The sequence below is a fragment of the Macrobrachium nipponense genome, chromosome 47 (genome assembly GCF_015104395.2).
Source record: "Macrobrachium nipponense isolate FS-2020 chromosome 47, ASM1510439v2, whole genome shotgun sequence".
Lineage (NCBI taxonomy): Eukaryota > Metazoa > Arthropoda > Malacostraca > Decapoda > Palaemonidae > Macrobrachium > Macrobrachium nipponense.
In genome coordinates this window covers 25,058,359-25,082,792 of record NC_087222.1, presented here as the reverse complement: position 1 = coordinate 25,082,792, position 24,434 = coordinate 25,058,359, and the positions used below count along the sequence as shown (strand labels likewise).

General features: G+C 40.1%; 1 protein-coding gene across 1 annotated transcript in view; it reads right to left on the bottom strand.

Moving 5' to 3' along the window:
- The window catches only part of LOC135204591 (85/88 kDa calcium-independent phospholipase A2-like), a 41,984-nt gene extending 23,558 nt beyond the window's left edge, over positions 1-18,426 (bottom strand). The window contains 14 exon segments of the mRNA XM_064234741.1: positions 25-117; positions 1,224-1,323; positions 2,159-2,162; positions 2,364-2,559; positions 3,689-3,803; positions 3,806-3,834; positions 4,576-4,727; positions 5,136-5,201; positions 5,203-5,265; positions 15,071-15,196; positions 15,590-15,808; positions 16,164-16,341; positions 17,343-17,659; positions 18,376-18,426. Of these exon segments, the coding sequence (XP_064090811.1) occupies positions 25-117; positions 1,224-1,323; positions 2,159-2,162; positions 2,364-2,559; positions 3,689-3,803; positions 3,806-3,834; positions 4,576-4,727; positions 5,136-5,201; positions 5,203-5,265; positions 15,071-15,196; positions 15,590-15,808; positions 16,164-16,341; positions 17,343-17,659; positions 18,376-18,426 (1,709 nt within the window).
- Between the last annotated feature and the right edge of the window lie 6,008 nt (positions 18,427-24,434).

The window sequence follows — 24,434 nt, the reverse complement described above, 5'->3', positions numbered from 1 at the left end:
AAATGAGAATGGTAGGAACCATACCTCCTATGAGGTATGGTGGTGTGTCCTGGTGAAACAGGACGAGGTCCTGTGTAGTAGTCTGGTGAAGTATTTAGGTGCATATCACAGTAAGGTCTGGTGAGGGGCAGTGAGAGATTTTGTCAGAGTATGGACCTCGAAAAGTGTAATTCAAAGAAACAAGAGCAGCTCCTCCGTACTTATGAATTGCTCATCCAGTCCTGTATAGTATATGGAACATAATTTAGCCTATACATCCTACAATCTTCTCCCCAAAGCAAAGTAGACCACTGACACTTTCCAAGACTGTTCAAATCTTGACTGTTCTGTTTCCTATCCTGTGGAGATGACAAATGCTAATGTATAATCTTGTCTTGTTTTATATGCGAGTGTTAACTTAGTTTTAATAATGACATGAATTTCATCAACTTATTTTTTTCAACTACCTTGTTCCTTGTCCCAAATCTCTCCTACCTTTATGCCTACATCATGCATTTACCTATCTTGAAGGACTCCCTTATAAAGCGTACCTATCTAATATGCCTTACTTAAACCAACGACAATGCAAGAGGTATCACTGTTACTGATGTGAAGGAACATTAAACTCCACACCAAACAAAAGTTCTTGATATATGTACTATGTAGTTCAAAACCTCTGGAATTACACCCAACATTTCACATATTTTTGTTTTCCTACATATTATAGGACCGAGGTATTTTACCCTTCCTTTACAAAAGATATCACCGATTAATGCACCGGAAGACAAATTAATTCATAAATCTGTAAATCTTAATAGTACTTATTATTAAAGAATTACCCTCAGTCTGCATCAAAGTGGCAGCTACAACAAACATAGAAAACACTAAATATCAAACAAAAATACTGATGACGTTGAGGAGGTCCAGATGTATAGCTGTTTTAAATGAAAGTAAAACCAAAACTTAAATTTGTGTCATTAATTTACCTATGAGTTAGTTTCATTTAGAATATTTTAAACGATGAAATGAACAAGGTACACCAAACATACATCTTCCCACTTCAATAGGATGTACATTAAAAGTTAGAATAATATCAAATAAAAGCTGCTAAAGAATGATAAAATCTCAAACCAAAAACAAAAGACTGTCTGCACTGTGCCAGGCCTATAAACAATCTCATACGTAGCTGCAGAAGGCACCTCTTGTTGTGTAACTTGAGAGAAAAAGGCTCGTCGTAAACTTACCGAAAGTAAGTTGGCGCAGCTCCTGAACAACGAGCTGCCAGCCACACTTTCTGATTATCCGGAGGCTGTGTGCTCATGAAGACATTTTCCTCTTCAATGCCTGTAAGAATAATTAGAAACATCAAAAGCTCCATAAAGAGAAGCAGTCTACTTATTTTACTACGGCGAGGTAACGGAACCAAGTAAAGACGAAAAGAAGCCAGTTCTACTTTTAGATACAAGAACTACCACTGTAAAAAAAAAAGCAAAGAAGCCCCATTCCTCACCTTAAGACATCATCGGAGACTCGTAATTCCGGAACAAATGTAAGTCCGGAGGGAGCCGATCAGCCAATGTGGACATTACCATGACGCGAGGCGACTTAATGCTACTCATGACCGTTTCCTCTCCGAACTCCTTGATCAGGATGTCCTCTAACGGACCTGCTTCGTATGGACGGACGCCGACGAAAACCTTCTCCTTCAGGTTGTAGTAGAGCGACTGCACGTCTTGTACGGACTTCCCTGTAGCCAGAAAAAGAAAACCTTTAGCATTTTACCTGTTTGGTAAAAAAGATGATCTGTACATCTTACCAGAAAATATAATCCTTTAAATAAAAAAAAAAGTGATTTTTCCTTTATGAACAGTACCTTGCCTCAGATAGTCTATACTCTACTTAGATTTAAAGTGACATGATACACTACTTTACTTCTGTCACCTATTTTACTTGTCCATTTTATATTTTATTCTTATGCAGGAAAGTATTCAAAAAAAAAAATTTTTAAAGGTATTCTAAACCCAAGATCCAATATCAGATATCTGCAAATATCCTCAGAGGTTCAAAAGAAAACCCGAAAACATCCAAAAAGCCTTTCAGTACCCAAGATTTGCAAATTAAAATTGTAGTCAGAGATTTCCCCTTTGCCACTCGTAAGTTCAAATTTAGATCTGCTTACCATTCTGTACATGCAGGAGTAATAAATGTGCAGTGTATTGTTTTAGGATGAAAAGACATACAATACAGTAGTGTACTGACTTTATATGACACTGTACTTAAGAAGATTACAATAACCAACACAAATAATTCAACTGCCATCCGGAACGTAAGATGGGTGGTATCTGTAATGAGAAAGAAATAGAGGAAAAAAAAATAATTCTCACCTGAACACAATCATGGGCCAGGAATCCTCCAGTGCTCGTGCCCGAAATCCAATCAAAGCACTCGTGTATGGGACGACCCAATATTTCCTGTATGACGAACAACATCTGCGTCATCACCAGCCCTTTGATTCCTCCTCCGTCGAGACACAGGACGCGACCTGTTCGCTGGTTGCCGTTCCTGTTCTGCACCTGCCACCTGAAGATGGTTGTTTTTAAAAAATCACTCGGGAAAAAGTCATTCTTGAAGTGAACCACCCATAAAAAATGTACTTCACTTCGCAGTGAACCTTTCATCGTTTTTTGAATGACTGTAATGTCACATCTTGTCAAGCAGTTATATTTAACATATAAACTTTGTTTCTACTACTGAATTTACTAAATACTATATATACATATATATATGATACTTTTACATCAATAGCTTTACATAATAGTAAACAACTTTGACACAGCACATAGTACAAAAAATGACACTGATATTATCACCTGGATGTCAATACCTAGTCAATGTATACAATCAATGTCGTTTTCATTATAATCCCCAACACTAAACAAATACCTAACATGTCCCAGAAATGCATTATGATCTGAGATTGACAGCTACAATTTAATCAATTTTATACAAGTGGGAAACGTTATAACGTATTTGTTGAATTAAAAGTACAGTGGACCCCCTGTATTCATGTTCTCCGGATTCGCGGACTCATACATTCGCGGATTTCTCACAGGAACATTTCCCCCGCATTATTCGCGGAAAATTCGTGCATTCGCAGTATTTTTCTATGAGAAATATCCACATATTCCTGGTTTTTTTTTATCAATTTCATCATAAAATGCCCTTTTTGTGATAAACTATACTTAAAAAAAAAAAACCAAGTGTGAACATTTTTAGTGGGTTTTCCTTGAGTTTTAACTGACAAAATAGGCTGTTTTTAGCGTTTTTATAGGGGTTCCAAACATTCGCGGGTTCTAACTATTCACGGGGGGTCTGGTACGCATCCCCCGAGAATGCAGGGGGACCACTGTACATGTACGCCACCAATGCATAAGAACTGTTTGCAAGAAAAAATGCTGGCAAAAAAAAGAAAAAAGTGTCTTCATAATACAAATATTCAATCATGCAGTGTTTTTACAGACATACAAATTATGAAATGATAAACTGCCATTGAAAAGCTGTTAAGGTCGTTAGTAATGTATACTAAAATTCCATAACTTATATCAGTTACTTGTATAATTTGTAGAGGTTCAGATCAGACTTCGAACACTGTCAGTAATCTTGAAAACTAATGAAGTAATATATTTTCATCACTTCCACAGGTACCTACCGGATCGCGTCAGAGATCTGCCGTTTAGAGAGCTGTTCGTCCATAATCCAACGGGACCTGTGGAGTGGCTTTTCGTACAGAGGAACACCGTTGAAATTCCCTTCGTCTAAACACCGTCGGCGCAGGCAGCTAACTTTGTTTGGCATCTGGAAGAATCATCAAAATGATCAGACTTTATTCAATATATAAAAGGCTAAATCATCAAGATTTTGAATGTTCAGATTACTGTATATAAATTTTCCTAATCAAACTTATTGTGTATTTGTATACTTACCTACTATTAAAGAGAGCTTCTATCTCTTTGCATATCAGCACAGAGGTATAAGTTCTCTTTAACAGTAGGCAAGATTAATAACAAATAATTTTAACTTTATAGTATTCCTTCAAACTTTAAAAATAATGGAAGAAAGTTTATAATAAGTCATTTTCTTAGCCTATATGACTTTTTTTTATGCAGAACCATTTTTGCACCCATATGTCGTCACACCAGTGGTTGTAAGTTTTTTGTTTTTGTATCTACTAATATACAAACTGTAAGTGAACTGCTTTTCATTTTCATCCTAGCATTGAGGAAAAAAATTTGTTGCTAATCATTCTTACCCTTAGCCTAACACATACACAATAAAATTTCTCAAGCCCCAAGACTGGTATTTTTCATCAAGAAAATGCATAAAGTTGGTTAACCCAAATGCCTCAAGAGGAAAGGCTATGAGTATATGATTAATTGGGTTGTAAAGAACAAACATGGGGGAGAACTTTTGTATACCAACATACAACCAGGAGTACAAACTCATGAAGACATATCATTTTATGATAACAATGATACTGCTGCTAAATGAGCATAAGATGGACAATTTGTGTCATGATACTGAACTGGGCTACAGTACCTGGTAGCTCCAACTGTGTGAAGCAGATAGATAACCTTGTCTCTTTCGGAACTCTTGTTCTTGTCTTCGATTTTGCAAGACGCGGCTAAATGTCTCGCAGTTTCTCCTCGTTTGTTGACCGCGTTTATCTCCCCTCCGAAAACAATAAAGGCCTGAAAGCGAGGTTAGAGTGACTAAAAAAATCAATGACAATCAAGGTTCAGCTTTTGAATACTGATTAATCATATTGAAAATGATGCAGATACTGCAGACATTATATAAAACCTATGCTATACTGCTGTGAAGTTCTTTTCTTTCAGGGCAATACCTTCCTTAGTATTTCAAAAATGCTTTTAATACAAACGTTCTATAAATAAATACGGAAACAATCTTTTTTTCGTGCATAAATTACTAAAGCACGCTATGTTACTTCCTAAAAATTTTGAGAAGTACCTCTCTACTTCATCAAATAATGAAAAGAAAATAGCATAATCAAGAATAACAGTTCATTCAAGGTAAAAGTTTCCCCGATAACAAACAATTCACGAACACTAGCTCGCACAAACGAAAGGTGAAACCACCTGTACTAAAGTTGCCGAACACTGAGCCGCAGCTAGATGGAGAGGAGTGGTGCCTTCCAAATCGGCACACAATTAGCCTTGCTCCTCTACACAACAGCGTCATAAGACACTGGAACCTGTTGCGATTAACCTAAAAAAAATAATTTGAAAAAATTAACCCTTTGCAAATCTTGCGACAAGTGCTGTGATGAGTAATACAGTACAATAGGGCCTCGATAATCGCGGGGGATTGGGCCCAAAACCCCCATGATAAGTAAATACCAGTGTTATCCCTGGTACCCCCCCCTCTCAAAATTGCTTAAAACTGCCTACTTTAATAATTAACCAACCCAAGACCACTATTCCAATGATTATAACTGCCTACTTTAGTTCAAACACCAAATATATGTCTTCAACTATCACCTTAAACTAAATTCCAGACAGTTTTCAAAGTATTTTAACAACATTAGCCTTAAAAATATATGTAGTATACGTAACTATTGTACATATTTGTAGCCTACTAGCCATGGATTACAGCTAGGATGCCTACATAAGCAGTGCTATTACGTACTCACGTGGGCTTCTTTTCTTTTACAAGGAAAGAGAGGGAGAGAGGTAAGAGAAATATCAAATTAGTAAATCATATGGGTGATCACCAACGATCTATGTTGATAAAGATGGCGACGATTTTGCAGTGCAATCGGATGAATAATAATGATAAATGTTACCAGTAGCATAAAGCGAACATCTCTTCCCTCTTCACACACGTTAAAATATTACACGTAATAACCTTTATCTGAAGTTTAAGCTTCTTTCCCATAAGAGTAAAAGAATCAGGGCTTTTAGATGCCACATAATTAACTCGTGCTTATGGGTATAATTTAAAGAACGCAGTGAACACCACTTCAGTAACATAAACAAAACGTGGGTGGGTAGGCCAGTGTTGCCAAATGGGAATGGCAATTTCTTGCTAGATTGTGCTCCATAGTATTTTAAAAAATTCACATCATACACAACAATGCCACCCAGCCAATTTCAACCGATTGCTCTCTTTTTTTTTCATTCAAATACGTTTCTAACATACACAGTGTACTTGTACATTACTTTACATAATTCCTAATAATTTCAAACTATTCTGTTCAATTCCTGAAAATGGTTTTTGCAAGAATTGGTTCTTTTTTATTACCTGATATATCAAACATGGAATAATTAAAGGAATATTCAACTTGACATTACAAACGTTTGATGTCAAAATATGTATGCTAGACATATTTGAAAACAAATGCAAGTTTTCCTGCTAGATGCTAGATTGAAAATTTTCTTGCTAATTACCTCAAGAAAATGAAACCCAGCATTAAAAATGCAAAATTGCTAACACTGGACTCAACAGATCCACTCATTGTAATTGCTGTAATTAGTTGTTTTGTTTACAGTATCAAAAGTTGTATCACTAGTGATTCACTTGAATAAACTGGTTTTTATCATTAATATTATGGTTACAAATGTTTTCTTTAGTGTTGATAGTTGTGACTGTAGCCAACTATTGATACAACTATCCACACTTCAAGGTTTAGTCTATTATAAAAAAATATCACAGGATTTTAAGTTGTCACAGAATGTCTCTTACTTTATATATTTTTCAACAATCTTAAGTTCAATTGTGATTCTTACGTTTCCTCACCAAATGAGCATGGGAACAACACTTATTAGCGGCGAGTCACTGAACCACTTTTGTTTACAAAAATCATATGATTCCTAACAATGCAGAGTACATATGATCACTCTAAACTTTTATTTACTACCAAAATAACAATGATATTTTGTATTGAAAACAAATGTTACATATATTCCAAACATTATTACTACCATGACTAGTACTACTAAAATTTTAAAAGATAATCTTGTGGTGAACGCTACCATAATTTGATTTTCATATACGTATGTAACATTTTGTCAGCTGGCTGGCCTCGCATAGATAAAAGTTGATTTCACTGATATGGAATTACTCCACGAATAGCCTTTTTATTATACTCCACGAATAGCCTTTTTATTATGAAGATATGACGATAATATATAAGGTAAAAAATGGTTTTACGTATTTCGTTTACGCTTTGTCGCCAACAGCAAACAACATGATAATCTATGACATTGTTTTTTGTATGACTGCATTGTTCAGAGAAGTTATATACGTATACTACCAAAATATAATGAAGTTCAAATTAATTTTTAGCCTTAATGTTATTACTACCATAATTACACTACTGCTATTAAAATTTCTAAAAGGTTATCAAATAAAGGTCGCTCTGAATGCAACCGTACACATACTAAATTTTCGTAATTTTATGTTTACATTTTGTGGCTGGCCACTCAGAGTATAAGTTCGAGTATAGTTATGTGGATTTATTCCTTGAATAGGCTAATTATTATGATGATATGCCAATAATATATAAGGTAAGAATGGTTTTTATTACCTTTATTGTCAGTTAATATCATAATGCGAATCTGTTCGTGTACTATGTTGGTGGTTATCGGATTGCAACTAGGCTTAGCCCACCAATGAAAGTCATACATAAACCTTGAATAGGCTATTTATTATGATGATATGCCAATGATATATAAGGTGAGAATGGTTTTTTATTACCTTATTGTCAGTTAATAGCATAAGTGAGTTTTTTCATGTATGTTGGTGGTTATCGGACCGCGGCCGAGGCTTAGCCTACCTATATACATCGCATACGCAACATGGACAAACCTGCGATGCTGCTATTCATACCAGCGATATAGCATGAGAAGCGGTCCAAGAACAAAACCTGAATAACTGATTCCGTGATTGCTGATCCGCGACTAAGCTGCCCCACTGTATTTCGCTTCACAAAACTGTTGTTTTGAAAGATCAACTCTTGTACTTTTATTCTGCTGTGCTAATAAAAAGTGAAAAATAAACAAAATGGACAGAATGACGAGCCGAACATCGCTGAAAATGATTCACGTGTATCGTAAGCATTGGCTTTTAGGAGACGCGATTCACAAGATTGCAGAATTACGACCAGATTCATAATACAGTACTGCAAACCAGTTAATTACATAAAACATACAAAATGATATTGTAATGATACAATTAAGTTTGTTCATACTTACCTGGCAGATATATATATAAGCTGTATTTTTCCGAATCCGACAGAAATTTAAACACTTACGACACACGCAGTGGGAGTCAGGTGGTTAGTACCATTCCCGCCGCTGGGAGGCGGGTATCAGGAATCATTCCCATTTTTCTTTATTCATAATAATTTTTTATTTCCACTGTCTCCTGAGGGGAGGTGGGTGGGTACTTGATTATATATATCTGCCAGGTAAGTATGAACAAACTTAATTGTATCACTACAATATCATTTTGTTCATGAAACTTACCTGTCAGATATATATATAGCTGAATCCCACCTTTGGTGGTGGGAGTAGACAGAATAGAAGATTTTAGGAAACATATATATGCAGATATTTGATATCTTGATTCCTTACTGTTTAGCATAGCTGACTTCGTGGTTACTGCCGCGTAAGTCTGCTTGTGCTACTAGAGTTGCCAGCGAGGTAAGAGACCTATATAGCTTGGTGTACTCCAGATGATCTGTCAACAGGGCGAGACCACGACGTGACTAGACCATTGACCATACAAGTGAGGGCAACGAAGTAAAACAAACCACCAAAAAATGGCGTAGCCTACCAAAGTATCCCACATAGACTAAGCTAATGGAAGGGAGATCCGCCGCAGGCGGTCAACCCCACAACCATAACACAAGTTAAAAACTCCCCTAAACCATTAAAGGATAGGATGAGCGCTACCTCCTGCCCCAAAACAGTGTCTGCAGCGACGTATGGTCCGAGCGAGTAACAATTTTCGTATGTTGCTTTCACCTCCCGCAGGTAGTGTGAAGCGAACACCGAATTGCTTCGCCAATAAGTGGCGCACAAAATATCTTTGATTGCCATATTTTTGTGAAAGCCACCGAAGTAGCAATAGCCCTCAACTCGTGGGCTTTCACTTTCAGAAGCTCCATGTCACTTTCACTACACTTTTCATGGCTTCCTTAACCGTACTTCTTAAGAAGAACGCCAGTGCATTCTTCGACATCGGAAGATCTGGTTTTTTTTTTCACAGAGCACCACAAGTTCTCCGAAGAACCTCTGCATGCTCTGGTTCTCTGCAAATAAAACTTGAGAGCCCTGACAGGACACAGGACTCTCTCAGCTTCAGGTCCCACTAGCTCCGACAACCCCTTGATCTCGAACGTCCTCGGCCAAGGGTTGGAAGGGTTCTCGTTCTTTGCTAAGAACGTAGGACTTAAGGAACAAACTGCACTATGATCCTTGAACCCAATATGCTTGCTTATGACTTGAATTTCGCTAACCCTCTTCGCCGTCGCCAGAGCGGTTAGGAAAATGGTCTTCTTAGTAAGATTCCTAAGCGAGGCTAAATGGAGCGGTTCAAATTGACTCGACATGAGAAACTTCAGTACCACGTTCTAAGTTCCACGATGGTACTTTAGGTTGGAGAACTTTCACCGTCTCAAATGATCTAATGAGATCATGAATGTCTCTATTATTCGCTAAGTCGAGTCCTCTATGTCTGAAGACCACAGAAAGCACGCTTCTGTAGCCTTTAATCGTGGGAACGGCTAGTTTCGCTTCTTTCCTAAGGTGAAGAAGGAAATCTGCTATCTGGCTCACAGAGGTTGAGGTGGAGGAAATGCCCTTCCTTCTGCACCAACTTCTAAAGACAGCCCACTTTGATTGGTAAACTGCGATTGAGGAGGGCCTCCTTGCGGTGGCAATCGCTGTTGCCACAGGTCTTGAAAAACCCCTCGCTCTGGCCAACTTCTTGATAGTCTGAACGCAGTCAGACTCAGAGCGGGGAGGTTTTTGTGGTACCTCTCGAAGTGGGGCTGTCTGAGTAGATCTTTCCTTAGGGGCAGAGTCCTCGGAAAGTCTACTAGGAAGGACATCACCTCCGTGAACCATTCGGCCGCTGGCCAGAAGGGGGCGATGAGGGTCATTCTCGCTCCTTCTGATGCAGCGAACTTCCTCATTACTTCCCCGAGGATTTTGAATGGGGGAAAAGCGTAAACGTCTAGTCCCGACCAATTCCACAGTAGGGCGTCTACTGCCACTGCTCCCGGGTCCAAAACTGGGGAGCAATACAGCGGAAGTCTCTTCGTTCGGGAAGTTGCGGAAAACGTCCACATGAGGACGTCCCCACAGCTTCCATAGCGCCTGGCATACTTCCTGATTGAAGGGTCCATTCCGTCGGCAGAAGCTGTCCTTGCCGACTGAGAAGGTCCGCTCGCACGTTTTCCACGCCTGACACAAACCTTGTCAGAATCGTGACGTTTTGCGACTTCGCCCAAATCAGGATATTCCTCGCGATGAACGAACAGAGAATGAATGAGTGAGTTCCCCCTGTTTCCTGAGGTATGCCAAGGCTGTGGTGTTGTCCGAGTTTATCTGAACCACTTTGCTGGAGACTTCCTCCTCGAAGAACCTTAGAGCGAGGTAACCGCTGAGAGTTCTTTTAGATTGATGTGCCAGGACACCTGTTCCCCTCTCCAGGTGCCTGACACTTCTCTCCCTCCCAGTGTTGCTCCCCAACCCGTGGAGGACGCGTCGGAGAACAACACTAGGTCGGGGTTCCGAAGCTTGAGCGAAAGTCCTTCCGCAAGCTTCTTTGGATCCAACCACCATTTGAGGTGCTTTTTCACTTCTTCCGTCAAAAACAAGACCTCTTCTAGATCCTGTTTGCGTGACCAGTTGCTTGAGGAAGAACTGAAGTGGTCGGAGGTGCAACCTTCCCAGAGAAACAAACTTCTCCAGTGAGGAAATGGTCCCCACGCAGACTCATCCATTCCCTCACCGAGCATGTTTCCTTCCCAGAAAGGCGACACTGTGTCCAGGCATTGAAGTTGTCGCCCCTGGGACGGAAAAAGCCCGAAAAGCCACTGAGTCCATCTGAATCCCCAGATAGACTAAGGATTGAGAAGGAGTCAGATGCGACTTCTCGAGATTCACCAGAAGTCCCAGGGACTTCGCTAACGACATAGTCGTGTGAAGGTCTTCAGACCACCTGTCTTGCGATGAGGCTCGAATAAGCCAGTCGTCTAGGTAGAGAGAGATCCTTATTTCCGCAAGATGGAGGCACCTCGCAACGTTCTTCATAAGAACGGTGAACACCATCGGCGCCGTGCTGAGACCGAAGCAGAGTGCCCTGAATTGGAAATCTTCCCTTTCAGGACAAACCGCAGGTATTTCCTTGATCGGGATGGATGGGGGACGTGAAAGTATGCGTCCTGAAGGTCTAACGAGACCATCCAATCCCCCGGTCTTAAAGCTGCAAGCACGGATTGAGGTGTCTCCATCTTGAACTTCTGCTTGGTAACGAAGCGATTTAGACTGCTGACATCCAGAACGGGGCGCCACCCCCTGACTGCTTCGGCACTAGGACAGACGGAGTTGTAAAAAACCCCGGAGAACTCCGGTCGAAGACCTGTTCCACTGCCTGCTTCTCGATCATTTGATCTAGTAGATCGTGAAGCACTTTCTGCTTTTCTCCCTGATACGACGGAGACAAATCCTTTGGTGTCGAAGACAGCGGGGGTAACATCAGGAAAGGAATTCTGTACCCCTTCTTGACGATGTCCAGAGACCAAGCGTCGGCACCTCTCTCTTCCCAAGCTTTCGCGAAATGTAGAAGCCTGGCTCCTACCGTGTCTGAAGGACTTCCCTCTCACTTCTTGCTCTTGGAAGGAGCGGGAGTCTTGCCTCTGAAAGAGCCTCTTCCTCGAGGGGCTGGCTTCGAGGAAGAAGCGGATCGAAAGGGCTTCGACTTCTTCAAAGCAGAGGACCCAGAAGACGAAGAAGAAGTAGCAGGCTTCCTAGAAGACTGTGCCAGAAGGTCTTGAGTTGCTTTCTCCTGGAGACTGGCAGCTATGTCCTTTACCATAGACTGGGGGAAGAGATGTTCTGAGAAAGGAGCGAAAAGAAGATCCGCTTTTTGCGCTGGTGAGACCGACTTTGCAGTAAAATTGCAAAAAAGTGCTCTTTTCTTAAGCAGTCCCGTGCTGAAATGAGCAGCCAATTCCTCAGAACCATCCCTGACGGCCTTGTCCATGCAAGACAATACACTGGACAGCTCCCCCCAGAGTGATGGAATCAGAACTCCTGGACCTGGCATCCAATACTCCCAGGCACCAGTCAAGAAAATTAAAGACCTCTAGTGTCCTGAAGAGGCCTTTAAGGTGAAAGTCTAACTCGCTATGTGTCCACGAGACCTTCGAGGAAGACAAAAAAGATCTTCTGGTGGCGTCTACAATGCTACCAAAGTCTCCTTGAGCTGAGGCTGGAAGCTTAACTCCGACGTTTTCTCCCGTCTCATACCACATACCAGCTTTGCCACCAAGTCTTGAAGGTGGTAAAGCGAAAGAAGTCTTGCCTGAAGCTTTCCTCTTTTCCATCCAATCATGGACCTTTCTAAAAGCTTGCTTCGTAGAAAGCGACTTCTTCATTCTCACAAAGCCCGAGATCTTAGCAGCTTTGGAAGACGAAAACTGAGAGGGAGGAGTACGTGGAGCTTCAGGTTGGAAGGTGTCTGCAAAGACTGACTGAAGTAAACGAGTCAAAACCTTGTAGTCCGTCGAAACTGGAGCCAACTGCTGTTTCTTCGTCCACTTCGACGAAAGCGTTCACTAACTTCCTCTTCAGACACTGGAGAAGTCGGAGGAAGTAGAGAAGAGTCCCGAGCTTTCTCAAAGAGAAAGAACGGCGAACAGGAAGAGTTCCCGCCTCCGCTTGTGCTTGCGGAAGTGGAAAACTGACGTCCGTAGGCGCGCGTTTTTCGGACGTTCCGAAGCCAATCTACTGGCGCCGACAGAAGCGCGCTCAAACGCCGCAGGTGTACACCTGGCGTCCACGTTGTGCGCGATCTGAGCGTTCCCAATGGTGCTCGCCGAGCGTCCACTGATGCTCGCCGAGCGTCCACTGGTGCGCGCCGAGCGTCCACTAAAACTCGCTGAGCGTCCATGGCGCTCGCGAAACTTGCACCGAGTCACGTTCGGCGTCCACTAAAGCGCGTTTAACTTTCACAGAAGCGCGCTCGGCATCTAAAGAAACTCGCTTCTTATCCACAAGTTTCGTATCAGCGGAAACAACCGCTTCACGAGAGCGAGAAACGAATTTCTCGCCTCCTCTAGAAAGTTGCTGGGGAGCAGAACGAACTCTAGAGGGAGACTCAAAACGGAGAGAGAGACGACGCGAGGAGAGGGAGAGGGAGAACGCCTCGACCTCTTCACAGGAAGGTTGTCATCCTTCTTACGGCGACGTGGAGCAGTCTCTCTCGAAGGAAAAACATCTCGAAGTTGCTGCTGAAGAGACTGGAGAATCTTGCTTGTAGGTGAAGCCTCCTTTTCTGGGGAGGGGCTGATCCTGTGAGCAGGAGAGAGGCGAGGGGACGCCTTCTTGCTACTCCAGGAACCGCCGCTTCACGCACTTTAGAGCGACTGCGGCGCTCGAAAGAAACATCTGGGGAAGACTCCGCCTCCGAATAATCCTTACGCTTCTTCTGCGGAGGAAAAGCAGCAAACGCACTATCAGGCGACGAGCAAAGTTCCGGAGAACAAACTTGGACGTGAAGCATCCCAAACGCGAGCCGTCCTTTTCAGCGGACGTGATGCGGTATGAGAGCTCCACCCCTTGCGCGGGGAGGAAGCTTCAGAAGAAGAAAAGCACTCCTTGAGAAGACGTGCACGCGCACGCTCCTTGCAGTCTGGGTATGTTCGTCAGAAGCTGCCGAAGGCACGCCAGATCGGTGGGGGTTCCTGTAACCCTCCTTCGACTTTCGACATGCTCTCTCCCCGTAATCTGGAGTCAAGCAGAGGTCTAGGTCTAGAGGCGGCGGAATGAGGCCGATCTGACGCACCCTCCACTACACAAGGGGCACTTTCACTGCACTTCTCTTCACTTTTGCTCTCCAGAGCTAACACTTTTGATTCTAAGTTACGAATCGATTCAAGAATTAGCGATAATGTATTACCTTCTACGACACTGTCTCAGGGGCCGGAGGCAACACTACAGGGGTAGGAGCATATCTACAGAAGGAGGGTTAGCCGGAGAATAATTTAAATCTTGCCTACCTGAAACAACTCTGGGAGGAAGACCTCCTTAACCTATCTCGCTCAAGGTTTTCTTAAGATAGGTTTCATACGCCTTCCATTCCGACTCTGTTAGTCTTTCACACTCCTTACAACGACTTTCAAACGTACATTCATTCCCCCTGCAAACTTTACAAACAGAATGTGGGTCTACTGAAGCTTTCAGTTAGCCTACCTCTACATTCAGACATGGAACAAATCTAGCGCTAGCAGAACTAGACCCTGACATCTTGATCAAAGAAAAATCAATACCAAATTCAATTCAAACACCAAAGTCAACGTGTGCCAAGCCACCGATCCAATTCAGATACCAAAGAAAAAACCAAAAGGGATACTCAAGTAGCTAGTAAGTTTCCAAAATCTGGACGGAGGTGCTGCAAAACAGGTGTTTCCAGCACCGGCGACAGAAAAATTATGAATAGAAAATGGGAATGATTCCTGATACCGCCTCCACGCGGCGGGAATGGGTACTAACCACCTGACTCCCACTGCGTGTGTCGTAATGTTTAAATTTTCTGTCGGATTCGGAAAAATACAGCTATATATATCTGACAGGTAAGTTTCATGAACAAACCATAATTTAACATAACCTACATGTATCATGAAAATACTTGAAATATTAACTAATAATTATAGGTTTCCTTTTTGCAATTTCTAACTACTACTGTTATGAAGTCGATTTTCATTAACCAGAAACAAAAATTACAGAATATGAGAGGGCGACGACATAAGGGAATTCTATACAAACACATAACCAAGTACCATAACATGAAGTGGAGTCTGTTGCTTATCATTTCTCAAGTCTGGGTTGCAACCAGCATCAAGGCAGAGGTCCATAAGTTCACGACTCTTTACCCAGTGAAGCAGGCTCCCACCTTTGTGCAAATCCTGGAATTTAAGGCAGATTTCAAAGCCAGTTTATTACAACTCAATCTCAAAAAAAAAAAAAAAAAAAAAAAACTGGAAAAAAAAAAACATGAAGCATTAATTGATATCTGTTCATTGCTGTATTTTTCATATGCTGATAAACAGGGTTTAATGTGGCTGAATACCTTGTGGTAAGTCTCTAGCCTTCCTGTTTCTCCAAGAGGCACTGGTGAGTAGCTGATCTTTAACCCCTTATTAAGTACTTTACAATTTATTTTGTGTCCGCTATAGAAGAGATAATAAGGATGAAGATGAGGCAAAGAAAAACAGACAAGATTACTGGCATTCAAAAGTTGCGTACCTCATTCAACGAGAGGTATTTAATTGTCAACGTGCGCCAAAGATGTCCCTTACCTTAGAGCTAATTTCCTTGGCTAAGACTAGTTTCTCGATCTTCTCCCAATAGAGTGAGTTTGAAGGGTCCGGTAACTCCTCTTCATGGTTGAGGTTGGCACCTAGCTGTATCAGCTGCTTTATGTTCTCCATCTTGCTGTGTTGTGCGGCTACCATCAACGGAGTTTTGTTCGCTGCGTTCTTCTTGTTCAGCACTGGATTGTGCTTGACTTTCAAGGCCTGCAAGAGATCAAATATTTCAACATTCTCTAAGGCTTTTATTTGACTTCTTAATCTAATAACTGATCTCCTTTTTTTTCTGTATCACCCAATACCTCTTTTACTTCTTTCAAACGAATACCATATTCTTTGGAAGCTTGAATTTCAAGTCAATGACCCCTGTGGTGGGCTTTTTCATTAATTAGCACTATGGAACTATTACCAATGCCCCAAGAAATAATCATCTTTTAAGTCAGTGGTTAACCTCCTCATATTTCAAATTTTAAGGAAGGACTCCTCTTCTGCATGACGTTATATTCATAGAATAAGTTGCTAGGAACCTCATCTCACTTCAGAACATAAAATACACTCTCACCTGAATGACAGCAACTGACTTAGAAGCTGCAATATGAACTGCCGTATTTCCTTCTTTGTCGACCATGTCCACCTGGGCACCAGCTGCTATGATGGCACTAATGGTCTTATCATTTTCGTTTTCTGTGGCGACATGCAGGGGGTACAAACCTTCTCCTTCCTCAGGGCTGTTGAGCTCCCTGTCAATAACGAAGAAAAAGTGAGTCGTGTCCGTGACGAGGCAGTTTTATAAAAACAAGGTGAATGCCATTGCTTGCTGCTCTTTATTAACATTATTATAATATTATTGCTAGTATTGCTGTTTTTCCTACTAAAAAAAGATAGCTATTTGATATATCTTCTTCACCTTGATTATTTAAAACTTTCTCATTTTGACAGATTGCCTAATGGTTTCACATGATTCCTTTAGTCAGTCTTCCACTTCCCACGAACAATCACATACATCTGACTTCATTAGCAAGCATACAGCAGTTGTTTTATTGTACAAATGTCTAACTGTTTTCTTACACCAGAAAACACTGAATATATAGCCTGGACACATGAAGTTTAACGTAGTAGACTTAGAACTTTCCATTTTGTGAGCTGTCAATTTTAGCTATACTTAATTAACTGACCATTCACAATCAATTCAGCATAAAAGGAAAAGTTTCTTAGAATTCAAAGACATGTTTTTTGTTACGCTGAGGTTTTAACAGCTGCCCTACAAGGCTTAGCTGGATATGCACATGATCTTTCTGCTTACGAACAATCAAAGTATTTTTATTCTACTCAACATTCAGTGTATGCCCTCAGATGCTGAATAGTATACATAAGGTTTGTAAATTCTTAGAAACACAAATCCAATGTGAAACTTAGTCAAAACTGACTTTAGACACATCATCATGACAAAGTGATTTCTATGACAGCAAAACTGTGTACGTACTGTTTCAAGATCAACAACTTAAACCTTTGCATAAACTTGGGGAGTTCCAGTAACTTATCCCAAAAGGTGTCCTTGTTTACCAAGCAGTTCCAGGTTTTCCAAAGATTCAACAGTAGGAACATGCACCCTTACACTAGTTTAGCCTAAGATTCAACAGTGGGAACATGCACCCTTACACTAGTTTAGCCTAAGATTCAACAATGAGAACATGCTCCCTTACAATGTCTCAACATGAATAATGGCTGGGTCAACACTTACGCTAGAACCACTTCATTTTTCAAAGCTTCCACGAATCCAAACTGTGCAACAATGTGAGCAACATGCCACGTCGGATGTTCCCGTAGGAAATCCAACACCTTCTGGAGAACATTATGACAGAGAACCTCTTTGCCACAAGAGTCCACCAGGGGAATTAGAATTTTGCTGTAGGCTTCGTATGCAGCTTCTGGCCTCCTCCTCTTTGTTTCACGTCCGCAACAAACTGTCAGAAAAGAGTGAGCAGTGAAAAAGTGACCTTCCACATGAGCATTCTTCAGCACTTGTTGGAGGGAGTGAGGGTATTCCCCCAACTCACCCTGCTTAAAAATCCAATAATTACCTCATTGCCAAGTTTAATTACCGTCTTTTGCTCACGTTGAAGGATGCTCCTAAATGAAAGGTAACGGTTTGTATTTCGCGGGACCAAATGCCGATACGATAATGATCTCGTGTAACTTTCATGAAACTTCTATCCATGTACTGAATATAGATGTAATGTTTCTATCCAAAATCTTACACATTACAATGAAAGAAGCAAAGACATTAGTACTACCCATAGACAAAATAAGCACCTTAAACCATAGCATATGGTATCAAAATCTTTCAGCCTACTTGTACGTTATTTATAAAACCTAACAAAAAAGTATCACTGAATTGAACACCTGTAGTACTTGGAAACTTTACTTTTATACTTCTAAGTATCAAAAGGCAAAATTCACCAAAGTTCTCGCAACTAAACACACCTTGCACCTAGTTCTCACTTCACTCATCAAGATTCCAAATTACTTAAGAGTCATGTTTTCAACAACCTCACCTGTATGCATTCTTGCATTGTTGATTTCTTGTGAATCAGGAGTTCGTAGGCAAACTCCTCACCCACGCTGTCCTCGGCCAGGGAACGATTATGAAGGGCCTTCCAGGAATGTGAAGGCCCTGTTTTGCATTAATCGCTCCAGTTGACATTGTTTACCTGCAACAATAACTGTAATTAGGAACTGCAGAATGTAAGATTCTTGATAGTATTCAAGTTTACCCATAGGAACTGCAGAATGTAAGATTCTTGATAGTATTCAAGTTTACCCATGTTAGATTTTAGTATACAGATCACAAAGTCTAAATTTAATATCCAGAGTAAGTCAGACTAAGTTTACAAAATGTTCGATGAATAACAAAATACAGTATATAAATTTTCATTACCTAATTTATTATTTGGATACAAGCTTACCACCCGTTATGAAATAGCTTGTATCTCCTATCCTGTCAGTGCAGAGATTACTATAGGCTATCTTTGACACTAGGTAAGATTCATCCCAAAACAGTTCTGATCAAAAACATTTGCTCTTTAACAATACAAAACCAAACAGTGGACCAGCTCGTATAGCTAAAATCCACAAACGCTTAAAACTACTTTAAAAACACTTAGGACAGCCTATTTTATTAGTTATCAAGCACAAAAAAAAAAAACTGTAAAAATGCTTAGACCATGATTATTTTACCAGTTTCATCATGGCTCCTTTCCAAACTGATGGCCAGAAACCATTCATTTTCCTACATTTAATTTTCTTTGTTGGGTCAGACCTGCCAGAATTCTTGGTATCACACACAAAAACTCTTCATGATCATACATCTTCAATTCTGCTGATAACTCCCACTTATTAAATGTGATTATATCATCCACTTTAGGTAAGGTATAATAATACATAGGGTAAAGGTTTGCTGGTAAAAAACAATATAGATATGCACAGTACGCATAACAAATATACTGAATAACATATACCTTCGTCACTAGACAAGCAAACCTCTCAGTCACCCCCTTTTCAAGTTAATCTTTACGAATAGAAGCCAAGTTGGAAAACGTGTGACGAAAACCACGTACTTTGGTCGGCTGGGGGCCCCAGCCGAAGCCTCGAGCAAGCTTGCCGAAGAACTGCGTCATCCGGTTCTGGAGACTTGCTCAGGAACAACTGATGCTTCTGACGCTAAGAGCTGGAAAGGAAATCAGTCATAAGATGCTTTGACAGAATGCCACTGATTAAACAAACATTATGGGGAAAATACAACTCATAGGCTAACATTATACGACATCTAACCAAGGAAAGGTGTCACAGGATGTCGGTGATGGATACTTTTACAAAATACTTCATGCTAGACAATGTACAGTGGACCCCCCATATTCGCGTTCTCCGGATTCGCGGATTTCTCTCGGGAACATTTCCCTGCATTATTCGTGGAAAATTTGCCTATTTACGGTATTTTTCTATTAGAAATATCCAGAAATTCCTGTTTTTTTTATCAATTTCATCAAAACATGCACTTTTTGTGATAATACTACTAAAAAAAAACCAAGTATAAAATATTTTTTTGTGGGTTTTTCTTTTAACTACAAAACATGAGGTTTTCTGCATTTTTATAGAGGTTCCAACTATTCGCGGATTCTAACTATTCATGGGGGGGTCTGGTACGCATCCACCGCGAATACGGGAGCCACTGTACAACTTGTTTACACAAAATTTTTGACGGCAAAACAGAAATTGCTCTGAGTCATTTGAAGCAATTCTCCAGAAACTGCTTGAAGCCATAAGAACAATTTTCCAACTCGAATTTTTAAAAAATTGAATAGTAAATGCCAGAAGCCACTAAAAATATATTTTACACAACTGAAATTCCAAATATTCACCTTACAACAAAAGTGACATTGGTCTACCTCATCAAATTGGAAAAAAAATCTGATAGAAACTATAAAAGAACTGTGTATGTACTGTAATTTTGAGTCTCTGCATTTCTGGTCAAAAAACACGGTTCAGTTTTGTAAGTATTCAAACTTCTTAAACTGAAAGCTTTCAAGACGACCAAGTTTCAAAATGATTTAAAGTGAATTGAAAATTTCACAGGAAAAAGCATATATGAAAATGCCACACATATTCTATGTTAATGATAAATGAAGCTATTGATATATAACCAAGAGGCAAAAGCACAAGTCCCAACTGTACGGGCATTACATAGCATCCAAAACCTCAGAACAAAATTATACCTTCATTCTGCGTAACAGTACTTATACGGGGACTAATAGCGAGTGTCTCCCCCTACGCAGGATGACACAAGTCTGAGCATAGAGAGCTGATCACCACAGACTGGCATCATTGTAGAGGATTGATAAGAATTTCATATTGCTTTTATTTTCCACAGAGATTTTAAAAAGCTAACCAAAACAATTTTAATCACAATTTCAGATGCTTACTGGCCGGGCAAAATGGGAACTGCTTTTCGACACATTGAAAAGGGTCTACGGTAAAGAAAAACATTTTGGACAGCTTATATATGGAAAGTAGTCGAAATTGGACTTGTCTTTTAGAGAGACATCCAAAATGGGCCCACGAATATGTTGGGAGTCCCTCAACGGAATATGCCAATAAATCTCGTAGATGAACAGACTGGGATTCTGAAAGGCACCTACAGGGAAGTGCCAGGAACTACCAACCCGCACAGCCTGAACTTTTCTTAATTTTAAAGTCTCTGCCAGAGATCAAAGTCGTTTCATTCACCCTTTTCATATCACCAGACCTTTGCTTCATTCAAAGGTGTTCGCTAGAGAACAAAGTCATTCTCTACACTGTTCTTCAAGGACACTATTTTGCTATGATTTACAAATTCATATTGCCTATGTCACACTAATACCAATTCTACAATGGCTTCCATTAGGATTCACTGCCATTCTAGCCACTTTCTCCAAAGTCCTCCGGCAATACTTTCACCACAATTTTGACAAGTTCACATACTTGTACACTGTTAGGGTAACACACCATAAATTGTAAGCCTCAGTGGCTGACTTGAAGCAGCAGCAGAATATGGTGGAACAAGGCAAACACACCTGATAGAGAATGGACAAGAGACACAAGGGGATTACTTATTGGGGAAAAAAAGGGGCACAAAAAAAAAAAAAAAAAAAGTACAAAAGAGCTAGAGGGCGGCAACATACAAGCACAAAGAGAAGGCATGGATGCCCTGTCTGGCTAGAAAGCAAAAGTAATTCATGTTCATCTCCCAAACTTTCATCACCATCGCATCTCAGACGAAGAATCCTGCATGTGACACATTAAAACATCTGACATACGTAACCTACTTCCAGAAACAAAAAAAAATGATTCTCCTGGAAGATGACAGGAGTTGGTACCATTTCTACAGTATGAAATGAAACATAACTGACAATCTATGCAGAGTGCAGCTAAACAAACATAAGGAAACAGCAGTAGAGAAGAACATGCAAGGTGGGTACCCTAAGCTTAGCTATTTGATCGGCATGGGGAAACACAAGGATATGCAAAGCACCAATACAAAACAGCAGGAAACGAAACGCACTAAGTAACAATGACAGCATCACAGGAAGGGTCAATTGTTCAGTTACTTATATATAACCCATAGTCCAGTCCCATATAAAAACAGGGCAAAAAAGTTGATATACCCAAATCTTAGTCTGGTCCTCTTTTTTTTCCTGCAATCACCACTACTGTCTTCTTGAATTCTTGAAAGGTATGCTTTTCAAAATAGTAAAGTAACATCCTTGAGGCAATGTTTTGCAGATTTACATGAACATACCTTCCTCTTATCTTCTGCGATTGCTAAGTTATCAAAATGGTTCAAAATATAAAAAAAAAATTAAGTAAAGTATTCCTAAAACAGAACAACACCACACTCTTCATCATAACTAACTGATGACGCTCAAAGCAAAGTCATATTTTCAGTGACAAAGCAAAAGGTGAACTATGGTGATAAATACAGTACAGGCAGTCTCCTGTTACCAGCAGACTGTTATTGACAATCACTACCAACACCAACGATAAAAATTGGACTGTAACTCGTTACCAAGTTCAACAACTGTTCAGGCTTATGCAGCGATGGCTTCTATTTCTGCAGGAACAAAGTTAAATGCCAAAAACCTCACGCACAAAATCAAAAACAGCAAAATTGAAAAGAAAAAAGCAGACCAAAAACTGACGCAGCCATACAAGACACAGGAGAAGAAATATGAAACGACAAAGATCCACACGACGAAAGCAAAGCGAGAGAGATGCAATGGCAGACAACACAAAAGGGGCAGTGAAGTGGGCCACCTACAATCCACCTACTTTTGGCATGATGTTTCCAAGTCTTCACCTGCATGGACATGTACAGTTTATGGGGGCTCCAAAAAGTGCTTAGGTAATAATCTAAAGTCTCAAAGGTTAGTCAATCACCAAAGTAGGAGGAGGTACAGTCATGGTGTGTGTAGGCAGTACCTCCCATGACGCTTCTAAGGCTAATAATATCTTTACGAGTAGGGGACCATTAGTCTCTGAAAAATAATAAGCATGGGGGAATGTTAGCATCTGACAGGAGAGCTTTCAGCAGTAGTCTTACCCACACCTGAAGGGGGCATGGGGGAACGATGAAAAATACGAGCAACTTCAAATTAAAAAAAAAAAAAAAAAAATAAAACTGAAAAAATAAAAGGAAAAAAAGGGGTGAAAAAATAAAATGGAAGGGGGTAAAAAAAAAAAAAAATTAAGCTTTGAATAAACTAAAAGTCACTGACAACTTAATGCAAAATAAAGGTGCTACAAAATGTGGTATAAATAAACATTAAAACTTGCGGACAAATAACTGGTGTACATAAGGTGCTCAAGTAGGTCCTCCAAAATTTAAAGTTACATCTAAAATACTTTACTATACAAAGCGTATTACGAGCAATAACTATGCAAGCTTTCCAGAATACAGGCAGTTTCCACACATCTGACGATTAAACAAACAAATCTTTGAATACAAAAAACTTCAAATACAATACTACCAATGTTTCATAAACACAAACCTCTTATAGGACTAATTTTTTTCTTACTTAAGAGATGGTAATTACAACTTACGTTAATGCTATCATATGCCAGTTTAGACCAGCTTCCACTAGGTCTATATTTCTGCACGAAACTGTTGAAAATCCATGACTAGAATTGGCGTAAGCTATTTTTTAACAAAGGATGGACAACCTCTGTAATGAGAACCGTGACATCAATCAGCCTAATACTTGAGGTTTCTATCCTTCTAACTACAAGGCTGTGGAATAGTTCTCCCAGGAGTGTCATGGATGTTATTTGTGCATTTACGTGATAATGGCATGCCACTCTGTATGGTCCATACAACCAATGCCATCATTTCACTACCTTATTTCTCATCTCCTTATAACATGTACCTGCTTTATATCCTTTCTTTGCCACTTTTATTAAATCCTTTCCTTTCTTTCCACTTTTATAATATCCCTTTCTTTGCCACGTTTAAATATTCCACCTTTTTTTGCCACTTTATATAAAACACTACTGCAAACACAAATACTAACTTCCTTTTACACATGTTCCCATTACACTGGCGATTGGTATGAGGAAATAACGGGAACTTACCAAAGGAAGCAGTCCTTTTAGAGATGTACCGCACATTTACATATTGCGAAGACTCATACCTACTAATGGAACAGTCCCCCCAGCATCCTCCATCAACACTAATGTCCATTCTATTGTTACAGATATATCTACACAGAGAAAAATTACTGTAACATCCAAAAAAATGTTAAGACAGCCTACCCTGACTGTATAATTGTACCTTACAGTCAAAAAGCTTGGTGAAAAGCACATTCTTTTCCCAATTTATACAGGGACCGCTGGTTACAGAAGCTAGCCCTGGGCTCAAGTTCATTACCCGTACACTAACACTACACACAGAAAGACAGACGTACGGATACAGGTGTGATCTACTGTATCAAGATTCCTGTACAATACTGAGACGAACGCAGAGATGCATTCCTTCACTAGTCACCCGAAAAATTCTGAGAAGTTGGAAAGCATTACATATTATTATCTTCCTTCCTCCCTGAGGGGTACTTGCTATCTCCTGAAAAACTTACAATGAGACAAACCAGATCAAAAACATAACCTCCTTATCAGAGGTAAAAAGCCTAACATTATCATCCTGTGTTATCAAAGCACACAGTGATTCACATACCAGGAAGGACTGTCCACAAAAGTGCTAATACGTGTTCATGGCTTTGTCGGCAATCAGCTCTATATCCCAGGA